The 15,724-nt window shown below is 45.4% G+C and overlaps 1 protein-coding gene and 1 long non-coding RNA gene across 4 annotated transcripts in view; both read right to left on the reverse strand.

The window, feature by feature from the left end:
- The window catches only part of DCLK3 (doublecortin like kinase 3), a 113,030-nt gene that overhangs the window by 79,478 nt on the left and 17,828 nt on the right, over positions 1-15,724 (reverse strand). Inside the window, exons 3-5 of one of the 3 annotated variants that reach the window (XR_009965515.1) lie at positions 13,331-13,463; positions 12,276-12,443; positions 10,871-11,430 (exon numbers count right to left, since the gene is read on the reverse strand). Coding sequence is in view for 2 of the 3 variants with exons in the window: in XM_062622146.1 (XP_062478130.1) it covers positions 11,234-11,430; positions 12,276-12,443; positions 13,331-13,463 (498 nt within the window). In the remaining variant the exon portion in view is untranslated. Of the gene's footprint in view, positions 1-9,124; positions 11,431-12,275; positions 12,444-13,330; positions 13,464-15,724 lie in introns of those variants that run through there. The other 2 variants (XM_062622158.1, XM_062622146.1) reach the window with 2 other exon arrangements.
- Positions 5,557-15,724, reverse strand: part of LOC134165436 (uncharacterized) — a 45,686-nt gene continuing 35,518 nt past the window's right edge. Inside the window, exon 2 of the long non-coding RNA XR_009965527.1 lies at positions 5,557-6,554. This is a non-coding gene — a long non-coding RNA (uncharacterized LOC134165436). The remainder of the gene's footprint in view (positions 6,555-15,724) is intronic.

Genomic DNA, 15,724 nt, shown 5'->3' on the forward strand with positions numbered 1-15,724 from the left:
CACAGCACCGTTTCTCATTAAAAGTGTGCTTGAGAAAGGAAATGCCTTTTAAACTTCCCAATCCCAGCCTGGTTTGGATTGAAGGGAATTTAAAGCTCATCCAGCTCCAACCCCTGCCACAGGCAAGGATGCCTTCCACTAGAGCAGCTTGCTCCAAGCCCCTGTGTCCAACCTGGCCTTGAGCACTGCCAGGGATGGGGCAGCCACAGCTTCTTTAGGCAATTAAGTAATCCCCATTCTACTTGTTATGTTCATAGAATTCTGTCTCCCCTCACCTGCATCTTTGCAAGGAGCATTTTCAGAAGAACAAGGACTAATTGTGAGGAGCCTTACAGCTCATGGACCACCTCAGGCAGCAAATCCCTGCCTCTGACTTCATCACTCCCCATGCAGGGTCTTCACCAGCGATGCTGACAGTTCAGGGTCTTGGGTCCTGCTTTTGGGCATATGCTACAACTGGTAGCGATACACATGGAAGAGATGCATGGAAACAGCAAGCACTGGCCACAGCCCAAGGTAGTTTGAGCTCTGCGAATCCAGCAACACGGTTTCATAGGGCAAGCTTTTGAGAAAAAACAAGCATTTAAGATTAGAGTTTTCAGTTGCAACTGAACAGTGCATTCAAGCTCAAGGACCAGCAAGTACTGATACGAAGGGGATCAATACCAGATCCCATAACCTATTTCCTTTCCAAGCACAATCACTTTCATTCCATTTGATTTTAAACACTACAGATTCTATCCGTACATGTTGCTAAAAGGGACTGGCTATGAGAACCAAAGAAAGGTCAGAGGGGTGTGTATCCAGCATCAGTGACCTCCTCCTTTGGTACCGTTTTAAGCATCCAAAGCAGCAATAAGTAAGTCGTAATTGCTCCTTTCGTTAGCAAAGGAGCTGTGGCAGGCGACAGAGACCTCTTGTGGAGGAACCAGGTACTGCAAGCACACATACCCCACCTCCTGGGTACCTTCCTTGTCTTGTCCCTCTTTCCATACTAAAGGGCTCTTTAGTGGACATCCCCACTGGATCTTCCCCACTGATTTCATCTCAGGCACCAGCATCACGGTGGGAAGAAAACACCCAAGCACCTGGAAGTTTTCTTCCCTAATTTTTCGCTCCTAAGGAAGCAAGAATGTGAGATTACAAATAATTCAGAGCCGGTGGAGGAAAACAAAGCTGTTCTGACACAAAACAGACACCAAAAACACAAACATGATGTATGAAAACTTATTTTTCTCTACAATGAGAAGCTTTTCTGCATCCCACGGCTCCATTTGGTTGCTTGCAGAGCTGGGTATATTGCACACTAACGGTGAAAAGTGGTTGAAACAGAGTACAGCATATGTGTGAATGTGACTTCTGTGGAGGATCTCTGTGCACGCACACTTCGTAACTAGGATAGTAAATAGGATGCTGTGACAACACCAGGAGGGTTGTCTGAGCCTTGGTGCTCCAAGAGCTCGTGTACCCTGACAGAACACTAAGAACAGCTCATTCCCACCAGAGCCTTCCTCTTCAGAAGGCATTACAAGGCAAGGCTAATTCAACAGCAGCGATCACAATGAGCTCCCAGGCTCAGCCCCAGCAGCCAGTGGGCACAAAGGACCTGCAGTCGGTGCCTCACCGCTGCCTTGCTGGGGTGGCAGCAGCACTGGGATGGCTTAAACCCATCACTTGACAGGTCGGGTCTCAAGACTCGGGCTGAAGATAACCCCAGCAGAATTCCTGACATGGCCCAAGGAATCAGGGACCAGAGGTGGCTGCAATTGTCTCCCTGGCCATTGCTCTCCTGTCGGTTCATTTACAGCAGTAGCACCGGTGGTCAGTGTTTGCTATATGAGGGCAGCTGCTTCCAGGCAGTAACTTGGAAAGCTCAGCACCATCCCAGCACCTGAGCTGTGCCCAACATAAAAGCTGCTGAGGGACCACCTACCAGGCTGCTGCCTCCTGTGGTGGGCAGGGAATTGCTCACCAGCACCTCAAAGGCCTTTTCTATGCCAGCTGCCTCATCTTCCCATGGGGATGCTGAAGCCTGTGGGGGGAAGCTGAGCATGGGAACTTGAAGAAGCAGGAAGAAGACATCAGGGAAAAACACTGGGGAAACAAAGGTTGCTGAGAACCCCCCTTTCAGCTGCTCCTGCCTACCCCAGTCCTTTTGGCTGCTTGGGAATGGCTGGTCCAGGACCATGGTGTCCAAGCTCCGTCAGCACAGGTCAGCACAGGGACAAAGCTCCTCAGCTCTGACTCAGAGAAAACAGCCCACATTGCTTAGTAAGATACAGCACAAAACAGCATGCTTCATCCCTGGCATCTCCACCTCTTTATCACTCAGGGACACGAGCCTGCCTGAATCCTCCTTGCTATCTGATGGTGTCAGATGGCACGTTGCTGACAGCTCTTCTGCTCATGTCAGGCACAGCAGCAGGCACAAATCCAGGTGTTTATCTCCAGAACAGACAAGAGGAGGCGAGGGAAAAGCAGTGGCCAAAACAGCCTTCAGACCATGGAAACCCACAAGGTGGTGGTTGCTGCTTGTTACAGGCACTGTTTGCACCAGTGAAATCATAGATCCCAGACTGGTTTGGGTTGAAGGAACCTTAAAGCTCCTCCAGCTCCAACCCCTGCCACAGGCAAGGACCCCTTCCACTGGAGCAGCTTGCTCCAAGCCCCTGTGTCCAACCTGGCCTTGGACACTGCCAGGGATGGGGCAGCCACAGCTTCTCTGGGCACGCTGTAGTTGTCCCCATTAGCTCTTCATGCGGCGCTAGCTCCCCTGCAGAGCAGCACCCAGAGTCCCCCCATTTCTGTGCCAAGAGCTCCACCCGGTGGCCTCCCCAGCCGTGGCTTTCTCCCTTAGAACCACCATAAAACTGGAATACTGAAGTAAAACAGAAGCTTGGGACTGTGCCTGGAGCTGCATGGACAGAGCTGGGCAAACGCCCTGTTCACTGGATGAAACCCAGGCACTACACGAGCAACGAACACGATCCTGTGGTACAGGTGTCCCGTGGGAGAGGGAAGAGGTGCTGGGACCAGGCTGAATGTGCAGAGCTGCAGAGGCTTTGAGAGAGCAAGCTCTGGTCCCACTTATGACAGGCACTTGCCTCCTCTCCTCCATCACCTCCCCTCCCAGGAGAGCATCCTTGCTGCTCCTGGTGGGCAAGTACCATCATGTTAAAGGTGCTGTGCAGCACAGCAGGGTGCCATCAGCAAACCAAGGCAGGTCCAGTACAGGGATGAGCACTCACCTTCCCATTTGAGTGCAGTGCTCTGAGGAGTTTCCATAAGCTGAATGGATCCAAAATGAGTACAAGCAAGCCATGCTCTGGCACAGGAGACCCCATCAAACAGGCAAGTGACCTCGCTTGGAGTAATGAGAAATACAAAGAGCTCACATGAGTATGAACATGGAGGAGGAAAGGGCTACTTTGGGAGCGAGCAACCTACACCAAACACCAGCATGCTCATCCTGGCAGCACTGCACCGACTCACACAACGTGCTTTAGCTCACAAGGGCACAGCTTAATGCTCAGCTGAAGCATTCAGTCAGCTAATGCAGCCCTCCACCTCCCTTTCCCCCCCTCTCATCTCTCTTTCCTTTCCACTTCCATTTTCAATATGAGTTCCCCCATCCCTGGCAGTGCTCAAGGCCAGGTTGGACACAGGGGCTTGGAGCAGCCTGCTCTAGCGGAAGGTGTCCCTGCCTGTGCCAGGGGTTGGAAATGGATGAGCTTTAAGGTCTGTTCCGTCCCAAACCATTCCATGATCCTATGACAGGCAGGGCTTTGCTCTAACACCTTTCTGCACTCAGGAAGCCCCTCTTGCCCCTCAGCTGGATGGCAGAAGCCCCTGACCCCCAACCCTCCACATCAGCCCTCTTCCCCACACCAGGATCAGCTTGGTTGGCAGAACAGGAATGAATCCTGGAATCCAGCTGCCCTGCACCTCATGCTCCAGCATCCCTCCCAGGAAGGAATTCAGGTTGCTGTGCTCTTATAGAAGGCCTATTCACTGAGGCACCAGGCACTAATGCCTAACAAGCAATCAAGAGCTCAAGTACATTCAGGCCTCTGAGGATCTCCAGAAGCATCGCTGCTATGATCAGTTAACACAGATACAGCAAAGTTTAATGCTAACAAAAAATACTCACACACTGCATCGATGCAAAGGATCTCTTTCCAAAGAACATAGAAAGTGTCACCTCGAAGTATCTGCGGTTATATGGGGTTAAACAGAAATCCTAATTTGCAAGCTGTATTTTTTCACTGGAAAAGACCACACCTGAAAACCCATAAGCATAACGCTGACATACCAAGGAAGATAAAGATTGCTTCTTTCAGCCCACACTGAACCAGTCTACCCAAAAGTGCAAATCCACCTGCATATGTGCACTGAAAAGCTTCTAGTTCAGGACTCATTAAATACAGATTGGACTGGTATGAAGAAAGTATTCCACAGAATCCAAACCCTTGCAGCCTGCCAACAGGGAGGCTCCCACTTCCAAAAACTAAGCTGTGCCATCCTTACCCTTCCCTGTATCAGTCTGTTTGATGCTGAAAACAAATTGAGTGACAGCAAATCCAGGTTCCTCGCCAGAATGAAGCTGCTGAATCTCTGCTTATTCACTTCCCAGGGTCCGTCCAAGAGCCTACCCAAGGCATCCTCCTGGTAAAGGCTCTGTAGCTGTTGGTATAACTTATAGCAACCCCATCGCTGCTTCATTAGGACAATGATTTAACAGTATTTTTGATAGTGTTTTAAGTATTCCTTTTGGAAGACATTTGTGAAGGAAACTGCTGATGGCAAGTGCATAGAGGGCAAAGCTTAATGTCAGAGAAATGTGTTTTTCTCACTAACTGGATTAGCAACAAGCAGAAAGCATTTTAAATGAAGGGTGGGAATTTCAAAGCCGATTGCTGCAGAAGCATCAATTGTACTCGTCATTCCACAGAAAGGGATAAAAGAAACCCCTTGTTTAGGGCTTTTAAGAGCCCACCTCAGAGCTTCAAATTAACAGAAGAAATATTTCATCATAAAGGAAACACCGGGTCATCTTCAGTGACCATTGTACTCAGTGCTCTGTGCTGGCAATTAGAGAACACGCTCCTTTTCCTGCTTACAAAGATCTTACCTGCATGTCTTTGTTCAGGCTTTCCCCAGGTGAACTGTGCACCTAAACACAGGCTTTGGAAGCTTCTGATGTTACATCCTTACCAGTCATTTGCTATTCATTTATGTGAGGCTTCATCTGCCAGGAGGGAGTTACTGCTGTCACGTTCTAACATCCAGCTCCAACTGCTTGTTCCTTGAACTGCATGGGTTATAAAAGCATTTAAAAGTAATCTTCCATCAAACTCCTGCGGCTCAATAATTGCTTGGTTATTTATATGGTGCAGCAGTTTTGCTTTAATGTCTTTTAAGGGATTCTCCTCCTTCCCTGTTGTTACGGAATTAGGATGCAGGTGGGATAATGCTAGTCGTTGCTATAGTATCTGCTTGGAATCTCCACGCACACAGGAATAACTGGGGAACCATCACAGGAATGTTACACACCAGTAAAGGAAGAGATATTGGTTTTATTTCACTCATAAAACTTTTTTAGATTTGTCCACAGCATTGATTTACGTCAGAAAATAAAGCATTTTGGAAAAAGTTACATTTTTTTTCAGCTTTTCCTCCTCTTTTTTTTTATTTTTCCCCCACATTTTCCTTTCAGAACCTTTTTTTCTTTCCAGTGGTGAGGGGTTATTCACACAGCATCTCTCTTTGTTTAAAGCACATAGAAATAACACCCTGTCAGGACATGTGCCAGCCTTCAACCGAACAGCCAACAGGCTCACGGTTTGAAGGACACCCCATTAACATCCATTTGGAATACCCATCAGTAACACAGCTTTCACACACCAGTCACCCCCCGAACATTATTCAGGCCAGTAAGCTCCCAGACAAGCTGATATGAAACACATGTTTGCAACCCATTTAGCTCCATCCTTGCCCTGGGCACACAGGTTTCTTCTCAGCCTGGTAAGTATGGTTATATGCTGAAGCAGTACAGGGTCATTAACTGCCAGCTTTGCAAGCTGGGTAGTTGCAAGCGCTTCAGAGAGTGCAATTTTGTGATCTGAAAATCCAGCAATAAGGTTTCCTTGCCATCTTTCCACTGCAGTTAACAACCACACACTCCAGTTTTGTAGGCAAATTGTCTTCGTTGCTGAAATCCTTGACATTAAACATCACCTAAACCGGTTGAGGCTGAGACTCTTTGTGATAAGTGCCTTCTTACAATACAGTGGTTGCCACTGAAATCTAGAAAGCTCTACCAACTAACACAGCAATGACAACACAGAATAACCTTCTGTCCATGATGCATCGCTGTTTCACAGTGGTTAGGAATATCCCTTATTTAGTCCTGCACCTTATCCAACACAGCAATCTCTAACACCCCCAGAAGTTGACTCTTGCGGCACCTATTTATCCCTAGCAATGTCCTGCATGGCTCAGTGCTCTTGCTATCAAATATATCATGTCATGAAATGGGTTGGGTTGAAAAGAACCTTAAAGCTCATCCAGTTCCAGCCCCTTCCACTGGAGCAGCTTGCCCCAAGCCCCTGTGTCCAACCTGGCCTTGAGCACTGCCAGGCATGGGGCAGCCACAGCTTCTCTGGGCACCCTGTGCCAGCGCCTCAGCACCCTCACTGTAAGTGCTCTTATTGCTTGAGTTCCTGAAGCATCTTCTACAGGAACAATCCTGCACTTCTCTAAACTTTCAGACGGTTCCAGCTTTTTGTTTCAGTTTCAGACAACTCAATACACTTCCAGTGACAACGTAAGGTATCAGCTTTAGTTTTCTATTTTGTCTTTCTCCAATTGCTACGTTATCAAAACAGCCCTCATTTAAAATGGTAAAGTTCTGCAGGAATACAACATCTGTCTCTAGCTCAAGGCAACAGAATAAATCAGCAAACTGAATGATACATGGGGTCATCTCTTCTTTTCTAAAGGAACAGCATGCAGCAGTGACAGCTTTTATGGCCCATCTCTTAAAAAAGGCATTGCTTGGCTCTGGCTTCAACTACCAGTGATGGAGGAAACACGAGTGAATCGCACTCCTCCCAGCAAAGCATTAAATCCGGTTTAATTCCCTGCATATTACATGTACCATTAAAATACAATGCAATGAATTTGTGTGATTATCATAAAACCTATTTCTTTCTAACAGTTATTCTAGCAGGAGTGAGGAGGCTGAGGTCTCTTTAAGCACCAATAAATGGGACTCTGTACTGATCCTCACTAGCAGCCACTTAATCACATGTGCTTGCATCCAGAGAAAGTAGCTTCTTTGACAACATCCTCAACAGATAAGATGCGGTTTGATTTCCACTGCTGCAGCTGATACTGCAGGGAAATACTGCCTTTAATACCAGAACTGAAATATACACAAGCTCCTAACACACTGCGTCCTTTGAGCAGCCACTTCTGGAATCAATTCATTCTCAATGCCTGCTTCCACAAACAAAGCAAACCTTTCTCTAAACAAACTTGGATTTTACAGGGTAAGAATTAACGATGGGAGAATTCAGTCTGTGGGGCATTAAGCTTCAGTGAAGCTAGCTCTGCTCGTCACTATTACTTTAACATCATAGCAGACACAATGCAGTGCAAGGAGAAAAACAGTGTTGGAATGAGTGCTAGCTTTGGTCTTGCATAGTGTTGTTTTTAATAGGATCACACAGAAGCACAGAAAACCATCTGGAAGTGTTCAAAGGACTGCTGCACTGGGACAGGTCTACATGAAAATGAGGGTACACACGGCGCTTACTGCAAACCTTCCAAATCCAGCATTTCCCAAACAGTTAAATTGCCAGGAAAACCTCAATTTTAAATAAAACCTCAAAATACAACACAATCGTTTTCCAGTTTATTGGAAAGAACATTGAAATATAATGTCCACTGTAGAGTTTGCCTCTACTGAGGGGACAGACAGAACAAACACTGTCCTGCTGAAGTCTATCATGTATTCTAGTTCAGAAAAGGACACTTTCAGCCTAGTTGCAAATAAACCTCACTTGCAGAACAAGCAGTGCCGATACACACTGTTAGCCCAGTTAATGTCCCCATATTCCTTCCAGGAGCAAGAATGTCAACAGTAAAAAATAGTGCTGGTGGGCTGAGAGAGGACGGAAAAGCGCATGCCCAGCAACATAAAAAGCGTTTTCCACATGTTGCTTAAATGAAGAGAAATCTAGGCAACAGAAGAAATGGTAGGAGAAAGATTTCAGGCTGATACTTACTTGTCTTTGGGGAGATCAGTTTAGAAGCACAGCAAATTTACTGTATTCTCAGGCAGGCTGAATACTGCCCCACATCTGGATACTCACGCAGAAGCAAGCAGTCAGCTCCAGTAACTTCTTGCTGCTACTACTGGCACAGTAGGACCACAACCCAAAAGGCCCAAGCTCAGAGGACAACATCCCGCTGTCCCTCTTTCACCCAGCATCCAAAGATTCCAGTAATAGAGATACGGGAAACCCACCTATAATGTCAGTCTTAACAGAGATGGCAGACTTCATGGCGTTTGGATTCAGCTATTCCACAGAGTAGCTCAACAATCTTCAGTGAAGGAGTCCCTGAATAAAAGAATTCAAGTGCCTGTGTCTCAGAGGAAACAGAGTCTCTGCTATACTGCCCTTCAATCACTGCCCTCTCTCTCACAAGAGACTTCTTGGACACACAGGTTTAAATATTAAGGGACTAAAGCTATCCAGAAGGACCAAATTCCTATTGCTTCATGCAGTGACCGGGGACCTGAACTCCTTAGGGCAACACAAAGGCAGAGCAAGAATACTGGAAGCAGTGAGAGAATAGAAGGAGTATCTATGCAAGAAGGAAAGAGGAAAAACCCTGAGAAGCACCTGGAAGCTTTTTCAGCCTCCAACCTGAAGAAAGAGGGCCTAAAAGCCACATATCTGTTAGTAATGCCAACATAGAAGTTCCTCAGTGCTGCCAGAGCAGTGTCTGTACTGACAAGCAAATTCTCTACCTTCTGCACTATAAGGCTATAGACAGGTCTTAAAGGGAAAAAGGCAAATCAATTGCAAAACTCAGATTGTGGCTGATAAAAATGTTCTTTTTTTGTCACTTCAAACTTTATTCCTAAGTTAATATAGTAAAAATAAGATAATTACAAAATACAATGCGGCAAGTCAGAGGCTATTTGCCCACTGTTTCCTATCCAAAACATACTTAACAGAGAGGTCATTACTAGAACTCCAAGACCACTTAATGCTCTTAGAATATTAGGTCGCACATAGACTTAACTCAGAAAAGCACTTAAATCTATTCCTGTTTTCAGGAAAAGGGCAAATATTCCCGACTCGGGACCTCCGAAGCAGAGGTATGATACATCATACTTGGCCAGAGAGCAGAGATTTGAGTGGTTTGTTTCACAAATCCTTGAATTCCACAGCAAGTCTTAGTCCAGTGTGTATTAAAAATAAGCCAGTTCAACTGAAAGTGCAATTCCTGTTTAAGAGCCAAGTTGTCTCGACTTTCACACATCATTCTCGCAGCAAAACAGCCACGCATTGAAACAGAAACAGGCAGGATGACGGTATCCCACACTCTGGGGTCATTCAGAAGGTTCACACAAGTTATTAGCACTCCCCAAAAATAACATTCTGGTTCATACAGGTGTGAAAATGTTCGACTGATTCCAAAATGCTTCTGACACTTCCAGTGTGAAATACCTAGGCAGAGCAGCAGCTCTGCAAATAGAAAATACCCTCATTTATTTCTATAAGCTACAAATTCAATGCTTATATTACTGATATTTTAACATCAATATTAGTTGCCAGCACATGGAACTCATGGACAAAGCACTATCAAATGGACAACTCAAGTGCTTTTGGGATTTGACTAGTTAACCCAAAATCCTGAGGCTCAAACGCTGCTCCAGGTCATGGACCTTCTCAGGACTGGAATTTCACCCCCACAGGATTTCTTTAAAACTGCATCAAATCACATTATAAAAACACATGCAGCGAAGCATCTGACACTTCCCCTGGGAGACCTTCCCATAGCCAACAAGCTGTTGTTTTTCCCCAAGCTGCATTTTAATGTCATTTCATCCCATTGCCCATTCTCATGGAAGTAAGGAGAAAGAGTCCCCAGGGAAGACAACAGGGAAAAAAAACCAAACAATTGCTAACCTACAGTGGAAAAGCATGTAAAAGTGATTTAACTGTGAAGTGTGTTGATGGAAGGGGAACCATGAAGGCAACGGTTAACTTAAGTCACAAAAGCAGCTTCCCAGCTTTCTCTTCTCCCTCAGCACGGAACAACGACAGATGTACAAGGATGGCTCCTTCTATGGGTTATCATTCCATAAATACATCTGTGGGAAAAGAACCAAAGCTCCCTTAATGTTGCTCAACTTCTGACTTCCTAGAACAGAAAGAAAAGCTCTTTGCTAGTTATTATTACAGTCACGAGAAGGTATCGGTCAAGAGATCTTCCCACTTCTTCTCCAAACCAAATGAAACTACCACATTACACAGCACCACCATTGTTTAGCAGAAACACTGTACCACCTATTAACCTGTCCCAGGAGCATCCAATTAAAGATGTTGCCGAGGGATATATCATTAAAACATCTGATTTACTCTAGAAGGCTTCCCTCACAACTTAATAAATAGTATCTTGCTGCTTGTTTAACATATCCTACAGCTAAAGGATAGATTTACTTCTATTTTATTCCTTCACCTTCTCCACTGCTAGCAGGAATTGGTGAAGAGACAGATGATAGAATTAGTGCAGGAGGTGTATGCAGACAGCTAGTTTGAAAACATTATAAACACACGACATTATAAACATAAAACTCCTGGAAGATACCATACAAAAAGAGACAAGAGTCATCACTAGTGTCAGCCTCAGAAGCAAACATTTGTCTTCTACAACAGGTAACACATTTTGTAATGTAAAAGCCCAAATCAGTAAAGAAAACCATTAGGTACCCTCCAGGAAACATCCAGTCTCCACTTGCCAATAGAGAGACTCACAAATAATATGAAAGGAGATGGATGCAATCAATCTCTGTCCTTCTTCAGAATCACAACCCCCAAAGGCATGGTGATAGCTAGCAAGAGCTATACACTAAAGGCCCGATTCATTTAGAAAAGAAAACATAAATAATTGCTTAATGATAGAAAGAAGACTAAAGAAGCTTGAAGGGGTTTCAGGTGTCCTCAGCAGCAGCTTCCCTCCGGCGCTGGGCCCGGAAATGACGCTCAATGTTTATGGTCACTTCCTTCTGCAAATTCCTGCTGTTGGTTTTCCCAGCTGTTCTGATCCAAGGGTGCTGCAGTACTTGGCGTGCTGTGTAGCGCTTCTGGGGATCCACTATCAACAGCCTGGTTATGAGGTCTTTTGCTGCTATTAGGAAAGAAAGAAAAGGAGAGGGGGAAAAGAACAGTGATGTGCTGATGCTGACAGTTATACCCACACAAAACATCCTTCTTATTGTGATTTATTGTGTTACCAGAATGCCTTTTGTGACTATCCTCAAGAGATATTCTAACAACTGGATATAGAATTAGTGACATGAGATGTTAGAACTCCAGCATATGTTTTACTGATTTCATTCTCCCCGTCAGAAAGGGAGGGGAAAGCAAAGGGAATTTCAACTTGAAAGCATGCTGTAGGCACCATATTCATGGGAATTAGCATTTCATACCTCATCCCTCAAGGAGCATAAAAGTCATAGAGTGCTGTTGAGCATGTTCTTTAAAAGACTTTATATGGAGAGAAGGGTGTTAGGGTTTCTGATTTTCAAGAGTGCACAGAAGACACTGCTAGCCTGCAAGGAGGAGGAAACTACTTCGTGCAGACCCCACTGATCTCATGAGGGAATCCACACCGTGCTCTGCAGAGCAAGGATTTCATTACTCAGCTTTTGAGAGGTTTGTGTTCGACCTAACAGAAACCTGGAGATTCTTTTGGTACCTTTTTCTTCCCCTTGTAAGCAAGATTAAGCAGATGCTTGCTCTTACCTCAGAAAGGGAGCAATTCATTAAATCAATCAGACCTAATATTCAGATCCACAGTCATTGATAGTAATAGCAGACTAAATCCCCATCTAAAGCAAACACAGGATCACATAAAAGACCTGTAAGACACCCCCAGGGTTCGTTGAGCTCACTGTCCTGAACAAAAGGGAGTTCTCACTACTGGGATGACATCTGTCACTTCTCAGACCTGCTGCCCATGCTGAATCTTACCTGCAGAAATATTGTCCCAGTATGGGGAAAGGAACTCATAGTGACCCAGCTGTATGATCTGGAACAGCTCCTCTTGGTCACGGTCCTGACTGCGAAAAGGGGGAAAACCGCAGAGCAGAATGTAAAGGATCACACCAGCTGCCCACATATCTACTTCCAGCCCATAGCCTAAGGAAGACAAGACAAACCGAAAGGCCTGGTTTAGAGAGAAAACTCACAACTGGTAGGGAGCTGTTTCTTGTTCATTCTCTTTTCCAAGGGACACAGAGGCTCTGCTCAGTTTCTCAAAGAGATGAGGTCAGCAGAAGAATGGTGGCTGGTGCATCACACTTGCAAAATGTGCTGCTCTGCCTGGCGATAATTACAGCTTTCACAGAGTGCCTCTTCTTCTTCTTCGTGTTTCACAAACAGTGTCTCACAAGGCCAGTGTCAACTGGAAACTCATTGAGAAAACACAGCATATATTCCTAACACAGTCCTCCTCAGATTCCCTTCAAGAAAGCACGGAGAAAGTGCCAAGTTTCCATTGGAACTGGGTATAACTGGAGACGTGCAACCCAGCTCCGCGCAACAAAAGACAGAAATAGCTTCGCTTTATTCACCAACAAAACTGACTCCCTTGCAGGTCTGAATCTTTTTGGGTAGGAAATCTCCAAAATACCTTCTAATGGGAAGTATGTTTCAGCTTGGTATCCAAGTTTAACAGACACACGGTGTTTTCACATCATTAGGGGCCTTGAAAGGTTCTTGGGGTACCGTCAAGAAACAGGGCTGACTACCCTCAGGTTGTAACATGAACTTTAGCTCATTTCCTAAATTCAGCAGTTACCATCTATGCTATTTTATGGCTTCTCTGCTTGGAAATCTGTGTTATATTATCATGGACATGAATAACGCAAACATGGCTTGATGCCATGCTCGTGTCTGTCAAAAGCTAAAAGGCTTCCTTCCTCCAACCTCCTACCCTGCAAAGACAGATCAGTAGGTTGGAACACTTTGGGGTATTTCCAGGATTAGAAAGTTCAGAACAACTGTATTATTTATGGGACACTTACCCTTCTCAGCAAGGATTTCAGGGGCAACATACGTTGGTGTTCCACACACAGTAAATATGGGTTTCGTCACCTGCTTTGCAAGGCCAAAATCCGCTAGTTTCAGTGTAGTAGATTTATCGGCATTATGCTGAACCTACGCTCAACAAAAAATACATACCTTTAGTCCAGATGCATTTTGAGACAGAAAAAGATTGAGTAGTTAATAATAAACAGGAAGAGTTCATAGAAGAGTTTATAAACGCTCTAAAAAGTTATAAAAGTTCTAATAACAGTGCCTTCAAATAGAGCAACACCACATGGAAACAGTATGCTGATAGACAGTGCTCAGAAAGTGGCTTTTCCCCCCATATTCCAAGAGGGTGCATATATTTAAGAGGACAAGCAATCATGGGAAAAGGAAACGCTGCTTTACAAAGCCTGGCACGCTGCAATTTCCAAGGAATGAAAAGGAGGAAGGGAAAATGATCAAGAGTCAATTAAATGTTGTCATTTTTCCTTGGGAAACTCTTCTGGGAGATCTGGGAAAGCAACGAAGGGCACTGTGGGCATACGTTACAGCCTGCTAATCCCTTTTCATCTTCTTTGTAGAAAATATAAGCAGCTTTCTACTGCTGATTAAGCAAACCATTCGGGGGGGTGTTTTTCTAAGAAAGACATTTTTCGGTATGAAATTGAAAATCAAGTTTACTACAAACATTCAGTTGAAACTGCAGGAGACAGCTACAATGCCACAGCCATTTTCCCTGTGACTTGGGGGGGTTGCTTGATGAGAAAATGAACACGAGCCGGCTTCAGTGTGCGCTCGCAGCCCAGAAAGCAACCGTATCCTGGGCTGCATCAAAAGGAGCGTGACCAGCAGGGCGAAGGAGGTGATCCTGCCCCTCTGCTCTGCTCTTGTGAGACCTCACCTGGAGCACTGTGTGCAGTTCTGGTGTCCTCAACATAAAAAGGACATGGAACTGTTGGAACAAGTCCAGAGGAGGCCACGAGGATGATCAGGGACTGGAGCACCTCCTGCATGGAGACAGGCTGAGAAAGTTGGGGCTGTTCAGCCTGGAGAAGAGAAGCTGCGTGGAGACCTCATAGCAGCCTTCCAGTGTCTGAAGGGGGCCTATAGGGATGCTGGGGAGGGACTCTTCATTAGGGACTGTAGTGACAGGACAAGGGGTAATGGGTTCAAACTGAAACAGGGGAAGTTTAGATTGGATATAAGGAGGAAATTCTTTCCTGTGAGGGTGCTGAGGCACTGGAATGGGTTGCCCAGGGAGGTTGTGAATGCTCCATCCCTGGTGGTGTTCAAGGACAGGTTGGACAAGGCCTTGAGTGAGATGGTTTAGTGTGAGGTGTCCCTGTCCATGGCAGGGGGGTTGGAACTGGATGATCTTAAGGTCCTTTCCAACCCAAACTATTCTATGATTCCATGATTCTATGACATTAGCCAGCTTCATGATGATGTTCTGCCATGATGTGCTGCAGGCACAATAGCTGACAGAAATGAAAATTCAATTGCAAAGTTACCAGTTACTTCTTAGAGCAGCATCTATGTCTAACAATAGAGGTAATAGTGGCACAATGCTACAGCACCTCACGGGTGAAATGCTCAATTTTATATCACTGAGCATATGAAATAGGAGAATTCATGTTTTCCTTTTTTATAAATAAAACTTTTACAATTATACAAGAAAATCATGTCACATGGAATTTCAATTAACACCCTGCATGCTACTGTACTAACATGAAAAATACAGGCTTGGACAGGGCTTGGGGCAACCTCGTCTCTGCCCATGGCAGGGGATTGGAACTAGATGAGCTTTAAGGTCCCTCCCAGGCCATTCTCTTTCATGACAGGCTCCTAATCTCTCATCACAGCACAAGGTGGCAACACTGCACCATCTGTTGTTCCAGGACAAACCCACCGAGCTTTCACTCTATATGAACGGGACAGGTAGGAAGAGCATGCACTGAGGGTGTATCTTCACAGCTTTGTAACAGTCATTTTCAAGACAGCATGTAACCTGCCAGCACACCTGAAAGCGCCAGCCCAGAACTCCTCAGCATCCTCACTAACGCTATGCTCAGAACAACTCAAAGTCAGCTCAGGCAGAGGGAGCATTCCCTTCATCCTCAGCTTGGTACTCTCCAGTCTACCTTCCCATCACCTTGAGCATGCAAATAACGCTCCACTACAGAAACAAAAGCTTCCTCAGCTTTCTGAAGCCAGATTACTTACTCACAGCACTACCACAGAAACAGACAACCTGCTCCAGAGAAATCCAGCCTCTGCCACCTACAGTACGTGCTCTGTGAATTTGGGAGAACAAAGGAAAAATGGGAACATTAAACAAACATACCAGCCTTGCTGTAACACCTACAGGACAGCTTTTTCTGTGTCTA

Source organism: Pezoporus occidentalis, unplaced genomic scaffold (genome assembly GCF_034315485.1).
Source record: "Pezoporus occidentalis ecotype Australia unplaced genomic scaffold, CSIRO_AGI_Poc_V1 ctg107, whole genome shotgun sequence".
Taxonomy (NCBI): Eukaryota; Metazoa; Chordata; class Aves; order Psittaciformes; family Psittacidae; genus Pezoporus; species Pezoporus occidentalis.